Source organism: Corvus cornix, chromosome 1 (genome assembly GCF_000738735.6).
Source record: "Corvus cornix cornix isolate S_Up_H32 chromosome 1, ASM73873v5, whole genome shotgun sequence".
NCBI lineage: Eukaryota > Metazoa > Chordata > Aves > Passeriformes > Corvidae > Corvus > Corvus cornix.
The window spans coordinates 101046551-101072660 of NC_046332.1; the positions used below are offsets into that span (position 1 = coordinate 101046551).

General features: G+C 39.2%; 1 protein-coding gene across 1 annotated transcript; it reads left to right on the forward strand.

Annotated features, from left to right (window-relative positions):
• Positions 1–2229: 2229 nt before the first annotated feature.
• On the forward strand, positions 2230–24249 carry BMX (BMX non-receptor tyrosine kinase). The gene is given in 14 exon segments (XM_019282704.1): positions 2230–2261; positions 2263–2360; positions 3362–3493; positions 11173–11401; positions 14804–14863; positions 15650–15704; positions 17274–17341; positions 18000–18035; positions 18037–18202; positions 20154–20218; positions 21154–21266; positions 23057–23211; positions 24174–24215; positions 24217–24249. Coding segments are annotated over 14 exon segments (1284 nt in total).
• Positions 24250–26110: the final 1861 nt, after the last annotated feature.

Consider the following 26110-nt stretch of genomic DNA (forward strand, 5'->3'; position numbering starts at 1 on the left):
TAGAGAATGCTAAGGAAAGTACCTCTAACCTCTAGCATGTCCTAGGCACTTCTGCCAGTTTCCAGGAGTTGGCTCGATGAGTCTTGTGTGTTCCTTCCAACTCAGGATATTCTCTGATTCTATGACTCCATGAAGCTGTCTCACAACAACCCTCTTTCTGAAGGACAGGGAAAGTTTCCAAGCCCTGCTTCTGAGATCTGTTGAGGGAACAAACCTTTTATATTTGTCCCTGTGTTACAGAAAGCAAAGAAAATGCAACTCTCCTCAGTACAAGTACAATTTCAAGTTTGGAAAAATAATCAGAGATCCTTAGCTCTTTCATGTTTCTTCAAATCGTATAAAACAAACATTTACAGCTGATTCCACATGGCTTTTTATTTTCTTCCAGGGAGAAATTAGATTTCACAGTTGAAGGAATTGAGCTACATCCAGAAAAAGGGCAGTTGTCATACCTCGCAGAAATTTGTATACAGCACAAGCCACTCTTTGCACTTTCTGCCCTGAAGAGCCATCCATCCCTTCAGCACAACCATGCAAGCACAAACTGACTCAGCACAAGAGACTCTGCTCACAGAGCAAGGGCAGCCTGCACAGGGAAAAGGCAGTGCAACACAGACATGTTTTATTCCTGGACCTGTAACCTCATTTTGGAAAAAAAAAAAGAATAAAAAAGAGAGAGAAAGAAAAAGTCAAACATTTCATCTGGCATAATTTCCACTGTTGTGATTTCTTTTCCATGAGCAAAAAAAAGAAGACCATTGTGCAGTGGATCTGGACAGGAAATAGTTTAGTTTTGCTGTCAAGATTTTTTTGAGGGATTGAAATGGTTTTCTTTCCTGAATTGTAATGACAAGTCAAAATCTGGGTAACTTTTTTTAAACTTCAGCCAGAGCGATCCTGTACTGAAGTGGTTTATACTTGCTGCAGCATAAGCAGCTGCTCCTTCAAAGGCTGAATACTCAACATGCTCTTTCAGAGAAACAAGGGATGTACAGGCTTTTTTGAGTCTTTTAGGTGTTTCTTTTAACCTGTACCTTGAACCTTTGATTGCACCCTTAGAACTAGGTCTTGAGCCTGCCACAGGCCCACAGTCAAAGAGGCAGAAGGTGTGCTTTTAGATCACAGGGGGATCCAGTATGTCATTTATTATGCAAGGGCATATCCACAGACACCAGGTACCTAAATTGAACAGAATATTGTTTTCAGCTAATTACCTTAAAGAGCATGTGTCTTTTATCAAGAAAATAAAATTTGAACTATTATATTTAACTGTACTTATAATTTTATTTTGTAAATATATTTAATAAATCTTGTAGGATTTTACTAGCTATTTCATAACTTGTATTTAATGTATTTAACATCTCTCCCTGCATTTCAATACTATTTATTAACAAAGAAGTGTTGCAAGGTGCAGTTTAAAGAACATAAAACTCTAATATTTGAAGGAAATTACATATTATGATAAATCCTTTTGTCTCTACTCATTTCTTGGCACAGCTTTTTCAAAGCCAGAGATTGTTTTGCTAGTGTTTCTAGAAGTAGTAATGGAAGTACCTGGCCTATTTTCTAAGCCCCACTAAGTGTAGGTTGTAGTCATTCCATGGCTTCAGCTGCTGCTGTCTGGGGTCTCAGTGGTCACAGTGTTAGAGCTGATGAAGATTAGGACCCAGGTCTCAATGAGCAACATTATCAGTCCTGGGAGTTCAGGCAATTGATCTGATTAATTCAAGCACCAGTAGGTTAAGAAGTTTCGTAAAGATCACACAGTGACAACCCCAGGAAAAGGACCTGCAAATAGTGCTTTAAAATAAAGTAGCTGAAGTTCCATCTCCCCCATCCTTTTCCCTGGCCTGCTGCACCCCTGTGAGCCCCATGAACCTCAGTGGGATTCACAAGGTTTTTTACATTTTCTATCAAACCTAATATTTTAATTGCAGTGACAGCTTCTCTAAGCTATGATGAACTAGCTTCTAACTTCATACTAGCTTCTCCTGGAGTCAGTCAGGGCAAGTACCTGCCCTGTAATGCCTGAGAAATTTCCTGGAGTGGGGTGCCTCCTCCTTCTTTGCCCACATATAAAACATATAGAGGACAGTGATCATATATTCATTATTACAGTTTCCATAATTGGTGTTTTTATGTTAATAGTGGTAATAAAATAGTAGTAATAAATAGTGTTAATTAATAATGGCAATAAAAGTAATTGTGATGTTACTTTAGGGAAATATAATGGAGAAAAAAACAATTCTAGAAGAACTTTTAAAGGAGTCATAACAGAAGAAAAATATCACCAATTAATTACAAGAAAAGGTTCTTTGTTCTGACAAAATCAAACACTTCTGATTATGAATATGACAAAGGCATATGAAATATATTTTTAAAATAAGCTATTTTAAGATTTTCCAGTGCCACTCTCATTTTCTTCTTTGAAACTTGATTAGATATTATGTGTTAGAAAAACAGCTGCACTTTGTTTTGAGTTGAATTATAGGGTATCAAATCCTAGTTTCATTTCAGGAAAACACTTATGTGCAGGCTTAAGAGTGTTTATATTCAAAACAACCCCTACAGTTGTGCTTACCTTTGAGCATCTGTTTGTGTCCTTCCAAGGGGGACTTCAGCGAGTAATTAACATTGACATATGTTTACACACTGCCTTGGATAGGGATGTTTTCCTTGTTGAGGTTTTGCTCTCAACTGATGTAAATAACTGGCTTCAGAATTTACCTGTATGAGACGTAATTAGTGCAGAATCTCATCCCTCAGCTGCACAAAGCAGATGGTTAAACCGTCCTTCTTTCCTAAGGAATGACTATATATCACAAAAGGGTGGCCTTTCACTCAAAAGATCTCCCATTGGGAATATATGTTCCAGGCAACTCATTTTCATTTTTTTGCTCCTTTCCATACATTTGAACTCCTGCTGTGAGTTACATCCCATTACAAAACTGCAGGGAAGCTCGTTGAGAATAAACTCCGTTGCCTTACCAAAATTATCAATGCCACAGGTAGGCTTTGGGCCTGCAATTGAGGTGTTTTCCCCTTAATTCCTCCTTTTTTCTGTCCTATTCCCCCCTTCTGCCTCGTACTCCTGCAGCTGAAGCAGATGCTTTCTCTGATGTAGGGCTGAGTCTTGTAAACCTTGTAACTGACTTAGGAAGGAATTTGATCTGTATATTAGATGCAGGTAGGGCATCAAGGAGATTTTTTACTACCTTTCTCTTAAAATTTGACAAACCTGAAGCTATGGCTTATACATCTTGAAGCACAACATTATACAAAATCATCCAACTAGAATACTTCATATTGTGTTAACTTTAGTTTACAATCTGCTGTGGCTTTTTCTCTCTTAGGAAGAAAGAAAGTGAAGGGGGGTCAATTAGGATTGAGAAAATCAAATTTGTTAAGATAGTGAATCTTGAGGAAATAATGCCTTCTGCAAGACAATATTCTTTTCAGGTTAGCCATGAAATTTGTTTCATTTATGTTTCTTGTGAAATATGCCCGTTATCCTAAGGTTACACTTTCTGTCCCTGTCCTAACCTGATATTGCTGAGAGCTACTGATACTGATACTTTATGGTTGGATACAGTGGTTTTAAAGCTCTTTTCCAACCTAAACACATCTGTAATTCTAAGATATTTACAGCAAGGAAAGAACCAGTCCCTATTACTGAAGCTGCAACTTTCCTGAAATATTTTAATTGACTGTCATGGAATTTAGATCAAGTCTTGCTTCTTTCATGTTCACGAATCTATCAGATACTTGCTTTAATTTTATCTGGAATATATCTGTGTGATTATCATTTATTTTAAAGCAGAATTAAGCACATAAAGTTCTTCTTTTAATTCTCTCTGTCTAATTCCACTCCTCTCTTTTGGCCTCGATGCCAGAGCAGGATCTGCCCCCTGACTGCCTGACTGCCATACAAGTGTTCCACATTCATGAAATCCAAGGCTGTGCCTTGTATCAGGAGATGCAGCTGCACAAAGCACATTTGTTCAAAAACTTAATGTCATGAGAAAAGTATAACTTCGAATTTGTTGCCTTTCATCAGTTTCAGATGCCCAACCCAGATTCCTCCAGGAGCCTCCATCAATCCCAGTTCTGTGGGCAGTGGGACAAGCAGATGTGAGAAATGGTCACAGATTCCCTGCTGGAGTGCCAGTGACAGACTGCCCCACCACGAGCAGCAGGCTGCTAGAGTTACTGAACAGTGCATTAATTCATGACCTTGCAATAATTGCCTTGCCCAAGAGCAAGCCCATGACAGAAACATAACATTTAACTGCCTGGTTGATCCTAGGTGTCATTCCAAGCTTTCTTTTTCCTTCTCCCTCCCTCAGTGTTGTGGCACCAAATGACACATTTATGTTAAATTAGCGTATTTATGTCAGGAGTACATAATTCAGTTCAGTAGGGAAAAGTGTGTGCTATAGTTTCAGGATGGGGCACTGGGAAAACAGTGTTTCTAAGAGACTTTAGGATCGTGATAGCTGAACATAAATTCCTGCTGTGATACTGTGGCCAAAGGACCTAATGGCATCCTTGGACATGGAAGCAGGCACATATTGAGTAAAAGCACTCGACATGTTTTGACACTGCTGTGATCACCAAGAGAATATTGTGTCTAGTTCTGGTGACTGTAATTGAAGAAAGATGTTGTGAGCTGAACAGATGTCAAAGGAGAGGCTTGACAATGACTAATAGATTGGATGGATAACATGTTAAAGAGAAAAGCTCACAGGCTCCACCATTTCACTGCATAAGGAGACAGGAAGCACATTGATCAATATGTGTGTACTCACCAGTGGGAGTAAACATTTAACAAGAGCTCTTTGGGCTAACATACAAAAGCAGTAAAGTGGCATTTGAAATTCTGTACAGATGACTGAAAAGCAATGTACACAAGGGAAGTGAAACCTGACCTAATACGGACACACACAGAGATAGCCCAGTACTAAACATAATCTAAAAAGCCAAGCAGATGTTAGTAATTATCAGGTAGGCATTGAAGGAAGATAGGCTGAAAACAAGTCAAACAAGCTGATTGTTTATTTTGTTAGTAGTAGTTAAGCTGTAGGACTACTTACTGAAGGACATTATAGATCCTAGTTATTTGCTTAAAAAGGTAACAATGAATTCACAGAAGAAATATACTGCTCAAGGGGTATTAGGTATAAGTGCACCACCTTTGGATCAGGATTCTCTGGTACTGTACAGCTGCCTTGAGCATGTCTTTTTCCTCAGTACTTGTTACTGGATGCTGCCTGGTTCCTGGACTTGATGAGCATTTGGTCTGGCTTTGTGTCACACGAGCCAGAAGCTGGAGGATGAATGTGGAAAAATTGAAGTGGAAAGAAAGAGTTTACATGTGGATTATAAAGCCTTCTGTACACAGATGATGGGAATATCCAGAAATATTTGATGCCATCCTTTGTTTCTGCAACTGTCCTTAGGACACTTTGACTAAAACAGTACACTCTTATAATATTTGAATTTATACCATTTCATGTGTGTGTTAAACTTTTCTCAACATCATAACTGCTATACAATGTAGCTTTTAGTACAAGCAGGGGAAATAAAACAATAAATTATATCTGCCATGTTTGATCAAAAAGTTTGTGACATTTTTACCTACTGAATAAACCAGATGGGGTTTTTTTGTCTTTATTCTTAATACCTCTAGTTAAATTCTAATCTTTGGCTGTAAGACCCTTCTAGTCATGATGTCCCATAAGTTGGATGGGTAGGAGCAATAGAAATTGAGCAAAAGAGAGTGCATGGGTGAGCGTAAAACAATACAGTTTTAGAAGCTAAACTCTTGCATTAATATCTCTTTTTCTAAACAATGTGATTTCATTTGCATAATTTATTTTAACATGATTTTCTGACATATTTTTTGTACAATTTAGTTACAGTTATTTCAGGATTTTAGGTTTTATCTGTATAGACTGAGAGAGGAACATTTGTAGAACAGTAACCCCGTGGGTGTCACATTTTCAGAAGGGAATTCTCTCATGTCTGTGTACATGTTAAACAGTAAAAGACCATGTTTGGTATAAAGAATAGCAGTTTATGGATATTTGGGCTACAGACTTTTAAATTGTGATTATTTGAAATTGCAGAAGACTGTAGATTGATTTGTCTTAAGCTTTTACAGTCAAAAATAAAAAAGTATGAACCCAAAATGAAAAGTTAATCCAAAAATGTAATTGAAAGCAGTTAGGAACTTGATTTATGATTGTGAGACTGCCTGTATCAATTTTGAAAATTGAAATTAATGATACTGGCTTATCTACTATTACCACAGGTTTCATCATTATGGAATACTTAAAAATGTACAGAGTTGTCAATTGATTTGTGACAGTAGTTTGAAGAGCTTCATGTAGCTTCAAAGTCACTTGTTACAACAGCAAATAAGGCCATGAAACCCCCAGTCAGCTGCAAGGGCAAGTAAACACCCCATTACCAGTCATGGATGACTTAGCCAAGTGAACTAGAAAGATAATTTTTGCATATTGAACACTTCAGTTATGTCAGATAATAATGCATGCATGCTGTACTCTGTGTTCCTAAATGTACTCTGAATTTGTTCCTAAATAAGTTTCTGGTGTTGCTAACAGAGATGTGTGGAGCACAGGGAGACGGTCTCTGCAGGGATGGCTCCAAACCGCCTCAAGCTTGTGACCACTGGGTAATTGAAGGCAGTATTTCCTAATCACTGATTCCTAGACTAAAAGAGTCAATGAAAAAAACTTCAACAAGGTTGAAGCCAGCAGAACATGAGCCATTGTGTGCCCAGCTGGCCAAGAAGGCCAATCCTGGTAGCAATACTGGCTACAGTCATTGTAGAAATGTCTATTAAGTAAAAGGCTTATTTCCAGAGGGATCAGGGTACACCATCAAAATTAGTTCTCTGGTATGTAGGAGATCCCCATTCCTAGAGATCCCAAAATGTCCTCTCCACCACCCTCCACAGTGAAAACAGTGCAGGGCAAGCATTGTGCCTATGCTATACCTGCTATACCTGCCCTGCAGGGTGAGAAATGGTGAACTGCACTTCTCTCAGGCAGTCCCAAGCTGTGCTCTTCTGGACTTGGGTCATGGGTACAGATGCCTGCTTAGGAATGCCAGTTTAGCCCAACTTTACAGAGGCAGCCTCTAAATTAATGAACTGGGAGGTGCATCTGAGCTCTTTACATGCTCTTGCCTTTAGCTAGACTTTATATCAAACAGAAACCCAAAAGTGTGGCGTCCCAGCAGCACTCGCTGGGCCGTGCTGTCTGTCTGAAACAGGCAGGATTTCACAGACCCAGAGACAAACAGGACACCAGGATGCCAAAAAGTACTGCTTGAGCTCAATTTGACCTGAGTCCTTCAGCACAAAGTTGCTTGATCAAAAAGGTCAAGAGCTGACAGAGTTAAGAATGAAAGTAAATTTGAAGATTTTTTCCTCTGTTTATTTTCTCATCTATCTCCTCCTCAATAAATGCTACAGCAATAGTGATATCTTTGACCTTAGTTTTACTGCCCAACTTAATTACTGACATTCATAGGTGGGAAGGAGGTAATGATGACAAGAGAAGAGACCAAAGCAGCTTAAGTTACGATGTGTTTATCTCTTAAATAAAAGGACTAACAGCAGGGTCTGACTGATGATTACACACCCTCTGACAAATTTAAATGGATTATGTTTCGAATCACAGGATTTTTAAATCTGTATTTCCTGCACTTTTAAAAATTTGTTTTCTTTTCTGTATATTTAGATCTGGGTCTATTTCCTAGTTTCTCTCTATTATCAGAAAGTAACTTAAAGAAAAAAGAAAGAAAAGCTGGAATTTTTATTTGTGCAGTTGATATGAAGAGCCAGGGCTTTAAGAAACACATAGATTGTCAAGAGACAGAAGATAAAAATCACAAGAGCTGTAAAATGGAGCTTCGAGAAGAAATAATAATAAAGCCCTAGAGAGAAGCTATGAACAAAGAAGCTTTTGACTTTTTTTTCTGATAGTGAGACTTGAAAGCAATAGCATTGTGAACATGTAGCAGCATAGCCTGTTTTGAATATCGTGGTCTGTTATGCCTGGGTTCCATCAGGAGATGCTTTGTCTGTCTGGAGAGATCATCAGTCATGCAAATCTGCTTCTGAACATTCTGGGTTCTGCTAAGTCTTTATGATTCATTTCTACTATCTGCTTGAGTTCAGAGAAGATATTTTTAAAGTGAAGTTTAAAAAGCAGGGACGTGACAGTTTTCTGATGGGTACTTCTGAAACAGGTTCAGTAAATGAAGCTGTAATAATTACCACATCTGGATAGAACAAATTGACTACATTTTCCCAAGCCATATGATATAATCAGGTTTAGAAGGCTAATACTGACTTCTCATAGTGAGGAACAGTCTATATTTAGTCACAAAGCTACTTCTATAAGCTCTCAGCACATTTTTACTTTGTCCTTTCATCCCTTCAGTTTGATCATCAGAGGTATCACCATCCCCCTGGCCTTCTTTCTGCCTCCCTCTCAGTTCATGTCCCTCACCTCTCCAGCATCTGCAAGGCTTTCTCCCTTGCTTTCTTCCCAACTGACCCGAGGTGTCACTTTTGTACAAGGCATTACTTTTGCATCTCGCATCCTGCACCTTTGATGCCTCCGTTTCTTTCATCAGTTCAGCATTATACCTCTCACCTGCTACAGAGGAGCTGGAGCCTGCAGAGTGATGCCATTACAAAGAATATTGGGAACAAAAGGTCCCTTCATGGGAGCCAGAGGGCACTTCCTCTGTGCTTTGATAACCACAGGAAGCAGGAGCTTCCTACCTGAGAAACACTTTCACCTCTACTGGTGCCTGGCATCCACTGCCTTTGCAATGGACAATGGTTCACGTAGGTCAGACCAAGACTCTGGTAGAGCAGATGAAGTTCACTGAGTGAACACACATATCCTCTCATTGTTACATATTGGACAAGCCTTATGGCACCTGAAGTGATCCAGCACATGCTCCCAGATGTGTAATAGCTATGCAGTTCTGCAGATATTAATCATTCCTCATGTGCACATCAGAGCTGAATCTCAGACTGTCACCGGTGGCCCTCTCTAGATGGCTGTGGCACAGTCATCATTATGAAAACCACAATAATACCACTGCAAGCATAAAGGAAAGAATAGGATCCACTCAGTTACTCAGGCAATGCTCTGGGACTTTCAGCCAGTGTTGGACATGGAAAGCTGTATATATGGACACAAAACAGGACATTAATCTCTACCAGACTACACATGAAGTCTGTCCAGAATATTGCAACAGTCAAATATACATCCAGGAGTGAAACACAGATGTGCTCATCTTGGACTGTTCTTTTCCCTGGCAGGTTGGACAAAGAAAAATTAATTTCCATTATAATAATTCTATACACCATTTACTTTTCCCAATGTTTTCTAGTTTCTTCTGCTCACCCAAAAAGATGAAATTTCCATTAGAGGATGACACTCTGATCATGTCCAAAAAAAACCTCACAGGAAATGAAAGAGCAATTTAATCTTTAAAACTCTCAAAAATTACAAAGGCCTAATGTCAGAGGTGCACATCAGCTCATAAATATGATTACTGAATATCAATTTGCTCTAACATCTCTAGGTGCTCTAAAGAGACAACAGTTTAATCTCTGGACTATATTTTTTCCCATCTTTCTGACAACTGCAGGCAACTCTAATTCTGTCATTATTCCCCAAAGCCACAAAGGCACTCCAGGATTTGAGTCCTGCCTAACTCAGGCCCTCCGCTATAAGGTCCTTTCCACCAAAGTCAAATATGACCAACAGGGACCACCAAGTAGCATTACTTGATGAGTAACAGGTCTACTTCTAGTCAAGAGAAGAGGACTCTTCTGTGACTGATACCTCTGTAAAGAATGAGTATCTCGTTGGAGCTTGGTGTGATGAGATTGAGATTTTTTGTTTGCAGAAGAGTTTATGTGTGTCTTCTGGCTCAGTGGATTCAATCAGGTTCTGCGTTTTCTTCTTGTTTAAATTAAGAAATGTCAATAAATAGAATACATAGAATGCCATGGTCACTTGGACTTGATTTAAAGGAATCACAGCCTGCTGAAAGACACTTGGCATTATTTCCTGACAATGCATTACAGTGGTTTTTAGTGATAAATAAATAAATAGGTGGCATTTGCAGCCTTTTCTCCTAAGTCATTCTTATTTTCTCTCATCCTTAGCTGTCAGGGTTTCAAGTGTAGTTTTCTCTGCTCTTAATTAAAGCATTGTGATGTCTGACATTTTCCTGATTTCTAAATGCATTTCAGTGCCTTCATTTTAGATAGGCTTTTGCCCGTGATTTGATGGATGTCACCTAACTTTAATGCCAGGCTTCTCGTCCAAGTCATTTTCACAGATATCCTGAACAGCCCCGAATGAAAGGTAGACACTTCTGCAGGATGACATATTTCACGTGAAGACATGGGTGAAAACTTTGTGAGATGAATCCCATAGTTACATACCAATTACATTCAACTCTGCCCAGGGAAAGTCAGGCACCAAGGAGTGAGATTCCTTATATCCAGCATGCTTGGCAGAGAAACATCAGAAATGCCTGTAAAGGAAAGGGACTGATTTAGAATTAGCATAGCTTTTGGCTTTCAGTGATTAGCAATAAACAGTTGATCAATGCTTGTTGTGTTTGATGATAATGTTACTATTGATCAAAAGCCATTAAAAAAAACTCCTGAAGTTATTTTTAAAATACTCTGATGGGATCTTTTGATACAACAGTACCCCATCACAGTTAGTTATAGTAAAGCACAGCTTGGTCAAGTGGAGTCTGGAGTGCAGGAACTGCAACAGTTCAGAGAGGTGGCAGGATTGTGACACAAATCAGGTCTATCCTGTAATTCTGGTAATGAGAGCTTCCTATTACAGCAGTGTCAGTCTTCACTCAAGGTTAATTGCTTCTGGTGCCATCATCATGGAATTTTGTTCTGTACTCGCCTGTCTCTCACATGTGAACAACAGCGCCTGGGCTGCTTTCCTCATCCATTCTAAATGGATAAAGGAAAAAGCTGCATGCCTGTCCCCATCTTCTGAACTTTGATTAATTTGATTATTCATTATGTATGTTGAAGATATAAGTGATCATATTCATGTCATTTGTTAATTCTTATTGCAGCCTGTGCAGCATCGCCTTATCATTTATTTTCTCTGTCTTCAAAATCTGAAGCACAGAAGCCTGTCCTGCCCCAGGGTCTGCCACCAGACAAGTCAGCCCTGAATATGGCTGTGGCTCAATGCAACCATGAGCACAGAGGAAATTCAGCTATCCAGCTTGTCAGAAGCAATAAATACTGTGTATCACAAGAAAATCACTCTGACTGGTGGACAGTAAGGGATTTGGAAGGGTAAGTATGCCCTGCAGAATGCTTTTGTTCCATGACCAAAGTCTTCCTCATACCTCATCTTCAAAGACAAGACTGCAGACAGCCCTGGCACCTTTCAGGATCTGTTAGAATTATCTCAGTAGATTTAAACATTGCTCTAGAATTGTCTTCTGTACAACTCCATTTTCATTACCATCCATGGCAGGCAGGTTGAATAAAACTTACAGCAGTCACTGCCTAGTGCAATAGCTAAGATAGTATCCAGTGGCCTTATTTTTTATATGTGCCTAAAGAAGGACTTGTGTACACAGAACCTGTGTGTACACATTTTTTCCAACTATTTAATTTACATGAATAAAAAGATAAAATCTCTCCTAACAAATGTTGCCTCCTGTTTGTGTGCAAACCAGTTTTAGATTAGCACCATTACAACTGCAGTAGTAGAGACAGCATGGGAGGCCAGTGAGAACTGCTGAGGCATGAATCCTGTGTGACTTCAGTCTCAACTCAGCTTTAGCAATACTTTTCCCCAAAGACAGGGCATCCCTATCCTGCCATTAAAAATGGCCATTAAAAATGGTTTAATTTTTCTTTTTGAGGTTCACAAATGGAGAAACTCCCTTCAGCAAATTAAAATAAGATTTTTTCATTAATATCCATCAAGAGCAGAAAAGAGTACATTTTCCAAGTTATTAAATGAGAAACAGCTTCAGGAGTTCACTGGAGACCAAGGCAGTACAACAAACAGGAGATGCCTGGAAGAGATAAGGTTCGTGGTGTGTCTCAGGATGGATAATAGCTGAGTTTAATTTTAAGTACTTGACAGAAATGTGGAAGGGAAGAATTTTTGAGCTAGGGGATCCCCAAATTGCTTTGGAACAGACTGAAATTATTTGATCTAGTCATAATTCCCTGATTAAGTTTACAATTACAAGAAAACCAACAAATAAAGCCACTTAAACTTGAGGTAAAGTGTCTGCACTTCATAACTAACAAGACTGCATACAGTTGTGGATGAAGAAAGCAGCACATGACCCTGGGAACTCAAAGAAAATGATAAGTTGGTAATCTGAGATACACTCCTAAACATCTTCATTTAGGGTTATGTAAAAATATATGATACAGGCAGCTTTGCTTATGGAGCCTGAATAGAGGGCTCTAAGATGGATGAAGGAGCAGAGAGGCATTCAGAAAAAGGAAGCACATTTACAGGTTTTTTCCTTTGGGTTGAAAAACTGAGGCTTTTGCAGTCTTGATTGCATAAGGAAAAGTCACATATGCACCGTAACAAAACCTTTAAATTCTGCTTGAAAAAAAAGAATGAAGATTTTGATTTCTAGAATGTAGGAAGAACAAACATCAGGACTTACCTGTTTCACCTGTTTTTATGAATGATCAGTTTTCTTGTGCTACTGAGATCTGTGTCAAAGGGACTCTTCCCACCCATATCCACCCGTATTCAAATATACAATTTATTCCCCACAGTTATTTTTCTGATGGGTGTGACATCCAGTCCACCACCTTAAACCTAAGGATGCTTGTTGGCCCCTCTAACGTAGATCCATCATGCCAGCTCCTCTGAGTGGTAGTTCAGCTGTCCATATTCACTTAGCTTCTCAGTTTCATCTGGCATTGTACAGGGAAGAGTGCTGAGCCTACCTACTGGCTTTTCATGATCAGCCTTGGCTAGTTTTCAGGCAGCCATTAGTCACTGGTGTCCATCACAGTGCCTGAGATGGCACACGAGGACATCCTTGAATGGCTGCTCCAACCTCCCACTCAATGAAAACAGCCACGGAGGAAGAAACCATTTCAATGTCTAGCAAAAAGAGTTCTTCACTGAAATGCAATTTTCTACAATAAATTGCTTCTGTATTTTTATGCATGGCAAATAAAAGCAGAAATGTTTTAAGCATGAGCATTTCTGTTAGTGGCGTTCTAAAAAGTGGGTCTTTGATTAATTCCTTTTGCTGTTTTAAGTGGCCAATCTAAGGTGCAGTCATGTATGCTATTTAAACCAGGAACTGTTTATCTTGTGGGAATGAAGGATTTGTACCAAGTACTTACTTGAGAAAGCTGCCTTGGAATGATGATAAGCCAAGGTTAATCAATATGCAGCCATCTACTGCTTAAGTGTTTTCCACACCAGTCTAGTAAAGATGAGGCAATATTTCTGGAATATATTTCTTTTTAAATAATCTTCTGAGTATTAAGCATAAAGTTCCCTGAAATGCTTAGAATCAGAAAAAATTTATCTTGACTCACACATTAATACAAAAACCATCCTGGTTTCATTTAAATCAGTAGGGTTTTGTCACTGACTTCAATGATGCTGGGATTTCGATCTTTGTACTCTTATTTCAACATTAAATCTGCCTTGCTAGCACTCCTGTGCTTTTGTATGTATGTATGTGAGTAGTCCAGTGCAGGATAAAGGGAGTCCAGATCTGTCAAAGTGATACATCAGATCCATCTTTCCCTTTTTAGTAAGACAACATAACATTTTAAGCATTAGATGTATGCCAAACTATTTGGATGAAACGGAATAGATTGTCTCATAATAAACTATACTGGACAAAATTCAGATATTTCCTTGAAAAATCTAGACTCTTCTAGTATCCTGTGAAAGGAACCATAAAAAAGAATCTTTATTATTTCTGAACAAGAGGTTAGTTTAGAGGCCTCTTTCTTTGTCACACGAACTCCTGTTATCTGTCATGCTAAGAACATTTGTTTGGAAAGTCTAAGGTTGTGCAATTTTGGAAAGCTTCCATGTAGTCTCTGAAAAGGTAGATGCAATCTCCTCATAAGGTCACTAAAGGGATATGTAGTGTCACTGCCTGTTACAGCATGCCCTGAGAATATTTGGCTTTCTAACATACTGCACAGTGGAGGAGAAAGGCTGTTTGAGTGTTCACCAAGTGATAAAAAAATCCAGACAATTATATGTGTCAATTTTTAAAAATCATTATCTTAGACCATGGCATAACTACTCAAGAAAAAAATATACATAGCATTGTTTTCAACCCAAGAAAGGAGTTTTTCATAGAGTCGTTGAATCTTATAATGGTTTGTGTTGGACGGGACCTTTAAACACCATCTAGTCCCTGCCATGGAGAGGGATGTTTTTCACTAGATCAGGTTGCTCAAAGCCCCATCTAACATGATTTCAAACACTTCCAGGGATGGGGCATTCACAACTTCTCTGGGCAAACAGTTCCAGCATCTCACCCCCCTCCTCATGAAAAGTATCTTCCTTACGTCCAGTCCAAATTTACCCTCATTCTGTTTAACACCATTACTCCTTGCCTCGTTACTACAGGCCTTAGTACAAAGCCTGTCTCCATCTTTCTGGCAAGCCCTTTTAAGTATTGAAAGGCTGGAAGTTTTTCACAATTTTAGCATATTGTATTTTCATTGCAGGGGAAACTCCTGTGTCAGCGAACTGACATTGGCAGAAGAACAGAGCATTGCTAAGCATGAGTGAGTTGATAGAACCCATCTTCAGGAGAACCAGAATATTCTTTGGGCAGAGCTTGCATTTCCACTTTACATGTTCACTATACATACAGCAATGGTATCCTGTGTATGGCTGTGCTAATAATGATAATAATTATAGATATTGTCATCAGCAACTGCCTGCAGACCTCTGAAGGCATGAAGGTATTTGTTTTCAGGGAAAGAAAAAGTCATTTAGACAAATGAGTCTTGTATACCAAAATGATGCTACATGAAAGGGAACTGCTATTAAAGACTTCATTGGGGCTCCCTGAACTGATCTGACAGAGCATGTTTGGATTGTTTCTCCCATTTGGAAACTCTCAGTTTATTTAGTTTACTTAAATATTATGTAACCAGAAGGTTACATAATAAAAATAAGGTTAGAGGAGAGCTGTGTACCTCCCAAGTTTAAGACTGTGTCATGGTCTGCAGGAGACAGAGCAAACTGCTTCTGATAGAGCTCCTGGCAGAACTTGAGGGCAGCAGGATCCTCCTCTAAGTAGTTACTGTAAAAAGTCAATGTCACAGAATGGACCCAGACATTTAGGGCAAGGCGAGCCGCTCATGAGGGGAAGCAGATGGGAACTAATGGTTTCCCTGTAATCTCATGGCAAATAACCACATATGCAGGACAAGTCCCAGATCTACCCTCTCACTTTTAAAAGCAGTTTTGAAAATATTTATAATGTCTGGTATTTTTTTGTGCGTCTGCTGGACTTTATTCAGAAACCATCCTGAGAATAATAAGCCAAATATTTCTCTTTGTAGTTGGTATGCAGGTAATATCTCCCATGCCCAGTCTGAGCAGCTGCCCTGTCAGAAGGTCCTACAAATCCTTCATTGCTTCTCTATGAACAACCACAGAACGGTTTCTGTGTCTGTTGTCCTTGCTCTGCTGTGTAGCTAGAGGATGCTGATGCTCTTCAAATAGCTGTAGTATTGTCAGTTAGAAATTCTTGTGCTGACTTGGTATTGATAGTCATATTTCCAAGAGTGCCTCTCCTACATAAATGAACAAATTTTGCACCTCTAAAATAGTCTTAGAACCAAGTCACACTGAGTGCATTTCCCATCAAGCTCTGTTTTTTTAGTTATCACCTCTAGTCCTGTGTTGTTTGCTCCAGTGTGGCTTTTCCTGCAGGTCAGTCTAGAGGAATCTTCTGAGGTGGTTTTAGGATATACAAACGTGGAGTAAAAGCAGCTCACCCGGACAAGAACACTATCTGAGCAAACTCAGCACTGTGCTCACTGAGTGTGGACTGGATGCAGCTGACTCGGAGCAAGGATGGACAACATCACAGGACTAGTCAGGTGCACAAGGAGATGACTGCACAAATACTTGTCCATGTCTCTTTCTGGAAGAGACACAGCCTCCTCCATGCTTTCCTCTTGGATGTGCTGTGTAATCATGTTTTCTTCTTGTGGCTTGCTACTTGCTCTCACTCAGTCTTGATGGTACTCAGCCACCAACTCCTTTGATGGACCACGATCCTTTGGGAGCCTTGGCTCACTGTCCTTTTCCTTAGACCTGCACAAGAGGTTCAGAATGAAGTTCAAGTGTGGCCAAAAGATTGGGAAATTATTGACAAAATTATGTCCCTGTCCCCAAAGATGCTGGATACCACTGGCTCCAATTAACTTTAGGGGACAGGAAATTTCCTTCAAACTTCACAGCAATGAACTTCTAGGTTTCTTCTTTCCTCCGTGCAATATAGAGGTGTAGCTGTTAAATGAACTCTGAAAACCAGAATTTCCAGCCCAGACTGGCAAACCATTAACAGAAGTAAAGTTGGATAGCAAAGGTTAGGATTAGAGAACCACATAAAGACTAAAAACAGTGCAAAGATAGAGTACAGTGAGAATCTTTTTACTTCTTCAGTATTTCAGAAATACTTAGACAATAGAAAATACATCAGTCTAATTCTTAATGTAAAGGAACTAAGTGTGGTGGGTAGGGCTCTTATATGTGGTGGTGATTGGGTCTTATAAACTGCATAGCCGCTGGAGGGGACATGAGGTTAATAACTCTTCATCTCCCCACTTACAGATCTATATCTCTGCAACAAAACAAAATTGCAAACAACTTACTTCATGTCTGGGCTGGGGTAGAACTCATCTAATTTTAAATATTTATAGTGGGATACCACAGCCACTTACCTAGACCTTCTCTTTAGTGGAAAGAAATATTTCTCAGGCATAATTCATCTTGTCCTAATGTAGTCCTTAAAGGAGTTCGGATGAGTCATGTCTCCTTCTTTCTGGACATTACGCTGTAAAAGCCTTGAACTCACTGAAATTAATCCCAACCTCATTGCTTGTTTCTTGTAAGTGGGGGGTTTTTTGGGGGGTTGTTTGTTTGTTTGTTTGGTTTGGTTTTGGTTTTTTAAATTAGGGAAAAGAAGGTGCTTTTCTGGTTCTGTCTAGCCAGGCAGGAATGTAGACTGTGTCTGTACTCAACAAGGCTCCTTGCTGAGTATCCAGTGAATGTGTAGCATTTCTATGAGTGTGCCATGGACACATGGCTTGGTGTGACTGGTCAACAGCAAAATCTCTACATTGTGTTAAAAATTAACCTGGGGCACATTCGGGTCATATTCATTCTTTGAATTTGAACATGAAAGTGGCTCCCTGAATGGGACCCTGAAACAATGACATGTAGCAGGCACATAATCTGGGGGAATAGAGTAGTCTCAAGAGTGAGAGAGAAGGAAGGGAATGGGAATGGGAGCTGGAATGGGAAGAAGGGGAAGGGAGAAGGGATGGGGAAAAGGAGGGGGAGGAAGGGAAGATGTTAAAAATTGGATGTAGAACCAATGCAAGGGCAGAATGTGAAAGTCTTTTGCTCCAGATGTAACTGTTGGGAGACAACTGCTAACCATCAGATTTCACTGGAATATGCTGCAGGAACCTCCAGTGGGCTCCAGGGAGCCTGTACTGCATATCTCAGGAGGCAGAAGCAGGCTGAGGCAAATGTAAGAGTTTTCCTGGTGACATCTACTACGTATTTTTTTTACTTGGCCAGCTGGAGCACTGCAGCTCATGCAACAACTAACCAATCTATTAACACAAGGGCTGGAAGGCACTTTGCAAGGTTTTGCCATGTACTGCATTATGTGATGTTTTTAATTAGTAAAAAAAGAACAGTTAAGCATTACATATGTACAAACCCCTGAGAACAAGTACTACCTCACTGAAAATTACTGCTTTGAATCAATTCCCAAAGTTATACACTACCACCAGCACAACTTAGCTTTCTGGAAGTACGTTAGGATGTTTTTGGTGCTGTTTCTGGAGAGCTGTCAGTTCAGGCAAGGAGATCTTGTAAGGTATCCCACAGGAGAAGTGGTGCTGGGAAGGCAGGGGCATGACCTAACACTGGTCAGTTGTACCCCTCGGGGTCAGCCACAGCTGCACTGCCTTTGCTGGCAGTCTCCCCAGAAAGCATTGTGGTCTGCTGAGCAGAGACACCCAGCTGGCTCAGCACAGGCAGCTCTGGAGGAGCAGCACTAAGGTCACATGTAACCAGCACTGCCCAACATGATCCTTGTGGGTCCCTTCCAACCCAGGATATTCTACATTCTAATGCACTCTGCTGCAGAGTGGAGCTGACAGTTCTACAGCAATGCACACTGTGCTGCCTGCCTTCATGGGCTCTGGGCTCAGGAATTAACGTGCCGCTTCGCAGCACAGACATCCAACATACTTCCAGAAAGGTAACGGGTAGGAAGGATCCCTTCCCATGACTCCTTAGTAGCTGACCAAACAGCCATTAGACAAGTATTCAGTCAAAAAATATATGGAATATAATTTTGAGCATACACTGTACAGCACAAAGTGTTTGGGATGATTAAGTTTCCCAAAATAAAAAAAAAATAAAATCGTGAAGTAATAAATAGAAATTATTGTACATTTCTCTAAGTTTTGTTCTTCAAATATCAATACAATGTACTGAAAGAAATCATTGAAACTGGATCCCATCTGAAACTGAGTCCCATCTCAGACTTCAATTACTCCATTTCAAGAAGGATTGAATGTTCTTCTGCTTATTACTTTGAAACTTTTAATTGATGACAATCAAAAGAAGACTCAGTATTGACAAAATTACAGTGTTATAGCCAAAACCTGAAATAGGATTTAGCAGCACAAAAGTGTGGCCTTAATGGTGGGAAAACCCCGCATTTATCTGCAAGTTTACAAGCAAGTATTTCAAGTTGTTTTGATGAGGGGATCAGTCCTCTCAAGGTCTTGTACCTAAAGTTTATGTAAAACTTAGCTTTCAAAAATGCTGTCCTTCATTGGGGAAATAAACTGTTATTTTATTGGCTTAATAATAGTGAACGCAACCAAATTTCTGGTGCATTACACTTCAGGGTCAGTAGCAATATTTTGCCTTCTAACTCTAGACAAAAACATACTGAAGATTTTTGACAATTTATGTTACAGTCTTGCTTTATTTTTCAATTGGGGTGCAGTCCCCTCAGGTAGCATTTTTGTTATACTGTTGATGCTTTCAAAGAATTGCCTTTATGTGTAAACAAAGCTGTTACATCCATACTTCACCAGTTACCACAAACTGATTCAGAAATCAGAAATATCAGAGACCTTAAGTAGCAGAATTCAAGCTGTAAATATAAAGTCAGTTTCCTGAAAACTGGCTGTGCACCATGGGAAAGCAGAAATAAAACTTGAGCTTGATTTCAGATTGAAAACTGCAGATGCAAACAGTATCACAGAAGTTAATGAGCATGCACACAGAGAATACAGCCCTAGATAAATGTTCTCAAGTGATCATTTGCAGAAATAGGCTTCTACTGAACTTCTCATAAATTAAACTGCTTAAATTGGCTTTCACTCTGTTTGTAGTGCATTGCAAAAAATCCAATCAATGCTTTTCACTTTTTGATGCCTTGAAAAATTCTGAGACTACTGAAAAGGGCCCAGAGTAGGAAGCCTTTTAAAAGATATTGTTTAGTTTCTTGCCCTGTTGCTGTTTTTCCAGATGAATGTGGGTTTCTCACCTTTGTTTCTCATCCTACAATTTCCTTATTTTTAAAGCTGGGATAATGCTACAGAATGTTTTTTCAATCAATAGTCAAAAAGTGAAACAAGAGAGTGACTTACTATTCCCTAACAGTCTCAAACTTAAATGCGTCAATCAAAGATGTAATTATTCATTGAAATGCGAAAGAACAGTAATTATTAGCAAACACCTGATGGTTTTTGGTCCTCTTTGTGTTCTTTCCACTCATCTCTTTTCATTTCTCCACTAAAGGCTGCTAGGAACTGGTTGATTGACAGCAAACTTACTGTGAAAGTATCTGACCTTGGGATGACAAGGTAGGTGAAAGAATTGGCAGCCTGGTGAAGCTCTGATGTTGGTGTATATGCACTTTACTGGCATTGATCAGCTGCAGCTGGCTGTCAGGGAAGTTAAGACATGGAGTGTGACACAGCGCTTTGTGTTTTCTTTCCATTAATGACCATAAGTCATTATGCAATAAGAATAAAGAATATAGAGTCCCTCAGCTGTCGCAAAAAGGTAAGGCTTAAAGGCAAATCACAGCTGAGAGATTTCAGTAGTCATGTTTGTAAAGAAATCTCAAAGTTTACCTTGAGTACAAGATTTGCACCTGATTTGGGGACCAGGCATCTTAATCAGTGGCCTCAATGAAGAGAAATTGGAGAGGATGAGCAGCTGATGGAGCATGGTCTCTGAGAAGAGGCTGAGGGAGAGAGCTGCTTAGCCTGGAGAAGAGGGGGATAGATGGGATCTAAAAGCTCCCTATAGCCACTTACAAAGCTATTGGAGCCCAGGAAGTCTTATCTGTGCCAGGTCATGTAACAGCAGACATTGGCCACAGGCTGCAACTTGGGAAGTTCAAGCTGGATAGTAAGAGAAGTTGTTTCTCCAGAAGGGTGGTGGAACAGTGAAACGTGCTGGTCAGGAAGATGGCAATCTTTAGAGGTTCTTAAGACTTAGCAATGCAGATCCATGGCTGACCTGCTCTGATATTGGGAGTAACCCTACTTGAGCAGAAGGCTGGGCTAGATTGGCCTGACAACAGGTGTTTCTGTGATCCTGCATCATTTCCCTAGTAAACTGATAGCAATGATCTGTTCAAGATTATAGGTAATGTCTCTATCAGGTATTCTTTGGAAATCTGAGGTTCTGCCTAGGCTTTCTTTAGGAGCCTTATGATGTTCAAGGAAGAAGCAGTAAATAGTATTTCACTGTAACTCATTCACAACCAAGTTTGGTTCTTGCCTTTTAGGTATGGTCTGGATAACCTGTATATAAGTTCTCTAGGAACCAGGTTTCCAGTGAAGTGGTCAGCACAAGAAGTTTTTCATCACACCAAATTTAGCAGCAAGTCAGATGCATGGGCCTTTCCTATGCATGGAATTTGACATATGAATTTGTATGTATGTATGCCATTACATTTGGATTTCATCAGCTTGTTAAGCAGAAATGTTAGACATTGAACATGCTGAAGGGCTATAAAAAGCAGTTATAGCTTATGTTCTTTTTTAATATTTTTTATGCAAACAAGCCCTATCCTATCTGGATTTTTTTAGCCCTAGGATTCTTCCTTAAGGCAAACAGAAACTGCCCACTCCATATTTGCTACATATGTGTTTAATAGGGTCAAGTAAACTTTGGCAGTGGAGATCAAGTCGAATCTTTAGTCTGCCTTGACCATAAATCAGTGTTGCCCAGCTGTGGGAGTCTCTGTGAGTTAGGACTCTATCTCAACAAAAAGTGTATCTGTTTGCAGATCACTTTCCACCAGGAATTTTAAACATTTGAACTTCTACTTCTGTGGTTTCAAGCTGTGATTTCCAAATCCCTGGAGTCTGCTCAGTGTTTCTAAAAGTCTGCAAAAGGTGTCAAAGGAAAGAAAATATTTTGTGAACAGGCTTGAATTTCACTTACCTGGATCTGCTCCTCTAGCAGGAATATTTTGGCAGCTGTCAAATCGATGAAAGATTGGCATTGAACCACAGTGAATAAAGCAGATAAAAGTGTTTCTGAATGTTGGGTGGCTTCTTATCTTTAACCTCAGCTAGTCTCCCCGTGTTAGCAACTCTGGCAGAAAAACAGCTCATTCATGCCCTTTAGAAGTCATTTATAATATATACAATTAAATCAGAAGTTGGATTTTGTGGTGATACATTTTCTCTTTGCTCCTATTGATTAAATCCTGGCCCCAGGCTTTGCTGTCATTAACTTCAATATTGGCGTTAACTTCAATGAGAAATTTTATTTTTCCTTAGAAGATCTTTTTATCATTTTAACACTATCCATTGATGCTGTGGAAGCAAGGGGAGGGTGGGATCAGTCCATTCTTGTTTGATTGTTTTTAACTAATGAGCCTCTAAAGGGCTAAAGAACAGATCTGATGTATTCATATCCCAAAAGCAGATGTCAGAGAACAAAGAATCCTGGTTTTTTAATGTTCTCATCACAGAAAGCTGGGATTTGGATGCCATTTTAGTGTCACTGTGACACTACAATGCTCTAGTCTTCAAGCTGGAGAGAGATCAAACACCCTATAAATTTCTTTTTTAAAAAAACTTCTTACAGCCAATATTATATATCATTGTGAAATAAATATTTCACTTTTTTTTTTCTTTAGGGTAGGCATGTTTATCACATATATTCAGTTACAACCAAAATTGTTTCTTGCAAGGCTATAATTATGAATTGTTGATTATTATATTACTCAGTATTTCTATTGCTTCTGTGTAATCCAGTTTTTAAGCATATGTGTAACTGACACTGTAAAATATTTGGAAATCTTTCTGATACCAAAGAAGTGTATGTCACACTCAGAAAAATCAGTAAATATTTTCTTATTATTTTAGAAAGACATAGATACCTATAATTTTCATTTTGTTTTTCCTTCCTTCTGTGCACACACACATACATAAGAGGATGTCTGCATGTATTCTGCAGAAAATTCAGCCCAACATTGTTCCCATTAAATATATTTTATAACTAACCTTATCACCTAAATGCATCTACTTCTGCAGTAGGAGTTATTTTACATTCAGGTACAGAATCACACTTGTCAGTCATCTTTTTTGGACAATATTCTCAGAGTATGAGCAGTTTAATGTTGCATGTGTATCTTGCTTCATGAAAAAGGACTTAATCTTGTATTTCTTGACTTTCATTTCATATCTTAATGTGGGAGGTGTTCACTTTGAGAAAGCAGCCCTGTGAGCTTCATGGTAATATGCAGAAAGTTTCTCAAGGATACAGACTTCACAGACCACAGCAGGTTTCAACCATCATCTACCAGATACCGGACAACTGCTGGTATGAGGTATGTGTGTACATCTGCACATACAAACTGGAGAAAACAAAGTAATAGGAGTCACTGGGAGTCTCTGCTGATAGTTGAATTGATGCTTATAATGAAAATATCCTTTAATAAAAGCCATTGCTTGTAAGTAACACATGCTATATTATCTAGTTTAGGACATGGTTAATGCAGGAAATGGGGCACAAAGGCAGGTTGGCTTCTTTTTTTTTCAGAAGCACATATTTAACATAATGCCCTTCAGCATCAACAAAATGTACAGGATGAGATTTCTCTCACCTAATTTTAACAGTTTAAAAATTGTGTGCTGAGCTAAACTCACTGTCTAAATTTGTTCCATGATTACAGGACCGTTACTGGTATCTCCCCATGGTCATTTGCCCTTCCTCTCACAGACATAGAGGACTCCAGTTTTAGGGGTAACTCTGTGTGAAATAACCCTGCCCTTACAACGAGAAGGATGTGTTACCCCATCCATGAGGCTTCTAGGAGTTTTACGTCAGACACTGATCGTGCTCATTTGGTTTTGAGATCTGCATCTTCTGTGCCAAAAATTACCCTGATTTATTGTTCCTCTTGACCTAAATTTTGATCAGCTCTCTGTAGACCATGACTTGTTTCTCACCAGCAACAAAGAACTGTTTTGCACATTATTGATGACACCATGAAATGACTGTGATGTTCTCTCCTTTTTTTAATATAATTGTCAGGAAAATGAGTAAAGTGACTTATATTAGAGGACATATTAATGCAAAGAAAGAAGATTAAACTATCATAATGTAAGATAGATAATTAAGTTTATTTATATTTACCTCCTGCAACTTTATTTTAGCATGCAGAAATTTGTAGCAACATCACTCTCTATGAATTTCTGCAAGCTAAAATCATGAAAAACTAATGCAAATTACAGTTCCTGAATTATTTTAAAATTAAATTACTATACCCATCATCTTTGCTTTGTTTACCTACCAGAACAGCTCCCTGCATTTTATCAGCTGTTACCATTCTTTTGAGGCATTGAGAGAAGGTAACAGAGCTTGAAAAATAGGATTCAGAAATGGATGACTGCATACTGGCTCCATATCACCTGCCTGCTATACAAGAGCTGAACCTAAAATCTGCCTGACATTAGCCACCCTTATTATTCTGTATTTTAGTGTTCTTCTCATTTAATCAGGGGGTTGACCAAGCAGCATATGGATAAAGAGTTTGTGACACTCTGTGGGTGACAGAATTTGGAATGATATTGTAGAAGAATATAATTTTTGTTAGCATTTTTTCAAGACTTCTCAGACACTGAGATATATATACCAATTATGTGCCCTCCTTCAGTGCCTCCAAACTGTCGTTATTTGGCCTTAACTGGAAGTGTAAAAGGGAAATATATGCTTGGTAGGTTTTCTGATTATCATAACTCATCTGAATGTGTTTTTTCTTCATAATCACCTGAAGCTGACACCTAAAGTCAAATTTAGAACTACTGCAAGTGACAGCAACATAAATAGATATAGTCTTACTTTCAATTACTTAGAAATTACTACAGGTAAAATATTATATCTGTTTTCTCATCAGTATTATTGACTTTAGTTTTGGCCCTGAAGGCGTATATTTGATTTGAAATTCATTCTAAGCTGCATATTTAGGATATTTTCAATTTAGCAACATATGAGGCATCTACTAGAGTGTTATTGCTTCCTGCAATAACTGGTAGAAATAAAGAAAATAATGTTTTATGCGGAATTCTATAGTCACTGAAACAGTAAACGGTAAATTTGCTGATCTCTATAAAACTTGAGAAGCAAAAATTTGAAGATAAATGAAAATGCATTAATATAATTGCTTAGCCAAATATTTTACTCCTGAGGCACTGAAATTTGGCTTCTGATGTTAGTGCTTGAATAGGAGCACCCACCTTTCAAATGTGCACAGCACTACAAAAATTAGTGCTAACTTCAGCAAGTCTTGAGATACCAGATACATCTGAAGCTACGTAAGTGTAACAGAGGGATCTAAACTTAGACACTGACAGTTGCAAAATGCTGATCTAATATGTATAAAGAGGTTTTAAAATAATTTCTGAAATAATTCCTTTTCTCTCTTCTCACATCTGAGCTAGTTCAGCGTATGATGCCCATAAGAGTCCAAGTGATGCCTGCTTGCCCTTTCCCTGATGGAGCTGGCCCAGCCCTAAAAGAGACCCCTCTGCAGCTCTAGTTTGAGCTCTCCTGAACCTAAGGAATAAGAAATGCAGGGTGAAGACATGTGGGGAAGGGGAGAAAGAAATGAAGGTCTCTGGCCAGACAGAGGCTCCCGTGCCTGTGCTTGCCCGCATTGCTTGGTCCCAGCACTGGAAGCTGGCTCGGAGAGCACATCCTTGTCTTCGTGGGGAGCTGCAGGTGTGTTTGAAGGAAAGCTGCATTTGGGGTTATGCAAATGACTTGGGATCTGTGCAGGCCTGGGGGCCACGGAGGCTGCACGGGAGGGAGGGGTAGGGCTTGCTATGATGCTGCCTGTGAACCAACCTGGGCCAGGGCGTGCTGACTCAGAGAAACGGTCAGGGAGGGGTGCTGACCCTGAGAAAGTAGGAGAGGGAGGGCCCCCCAGCACAGGTGAGAGCTATTGGTGGGGCTAATGCATGCAGCTGATTTTTTTCATATAAAAGCCTTTTTATTTATGTTCTTCCAACACCCTGCTATATCCTTTTAGTGGCTTTTTGTGCTGACAATTCTCAATAGTGTTTTTTGATTCATAGCACAGCTTTTAAAATTAATTGTATTGAAATTAAAGCTTTGTCATAATGAAAAAGTTAATCTTAACAACAGATCTGAAGATGGCTGTCATGACCAATTACTTTATTTGATTGTTTCTAGCTTTGCCATTCCTTTTTTGTGTTACTGCACAG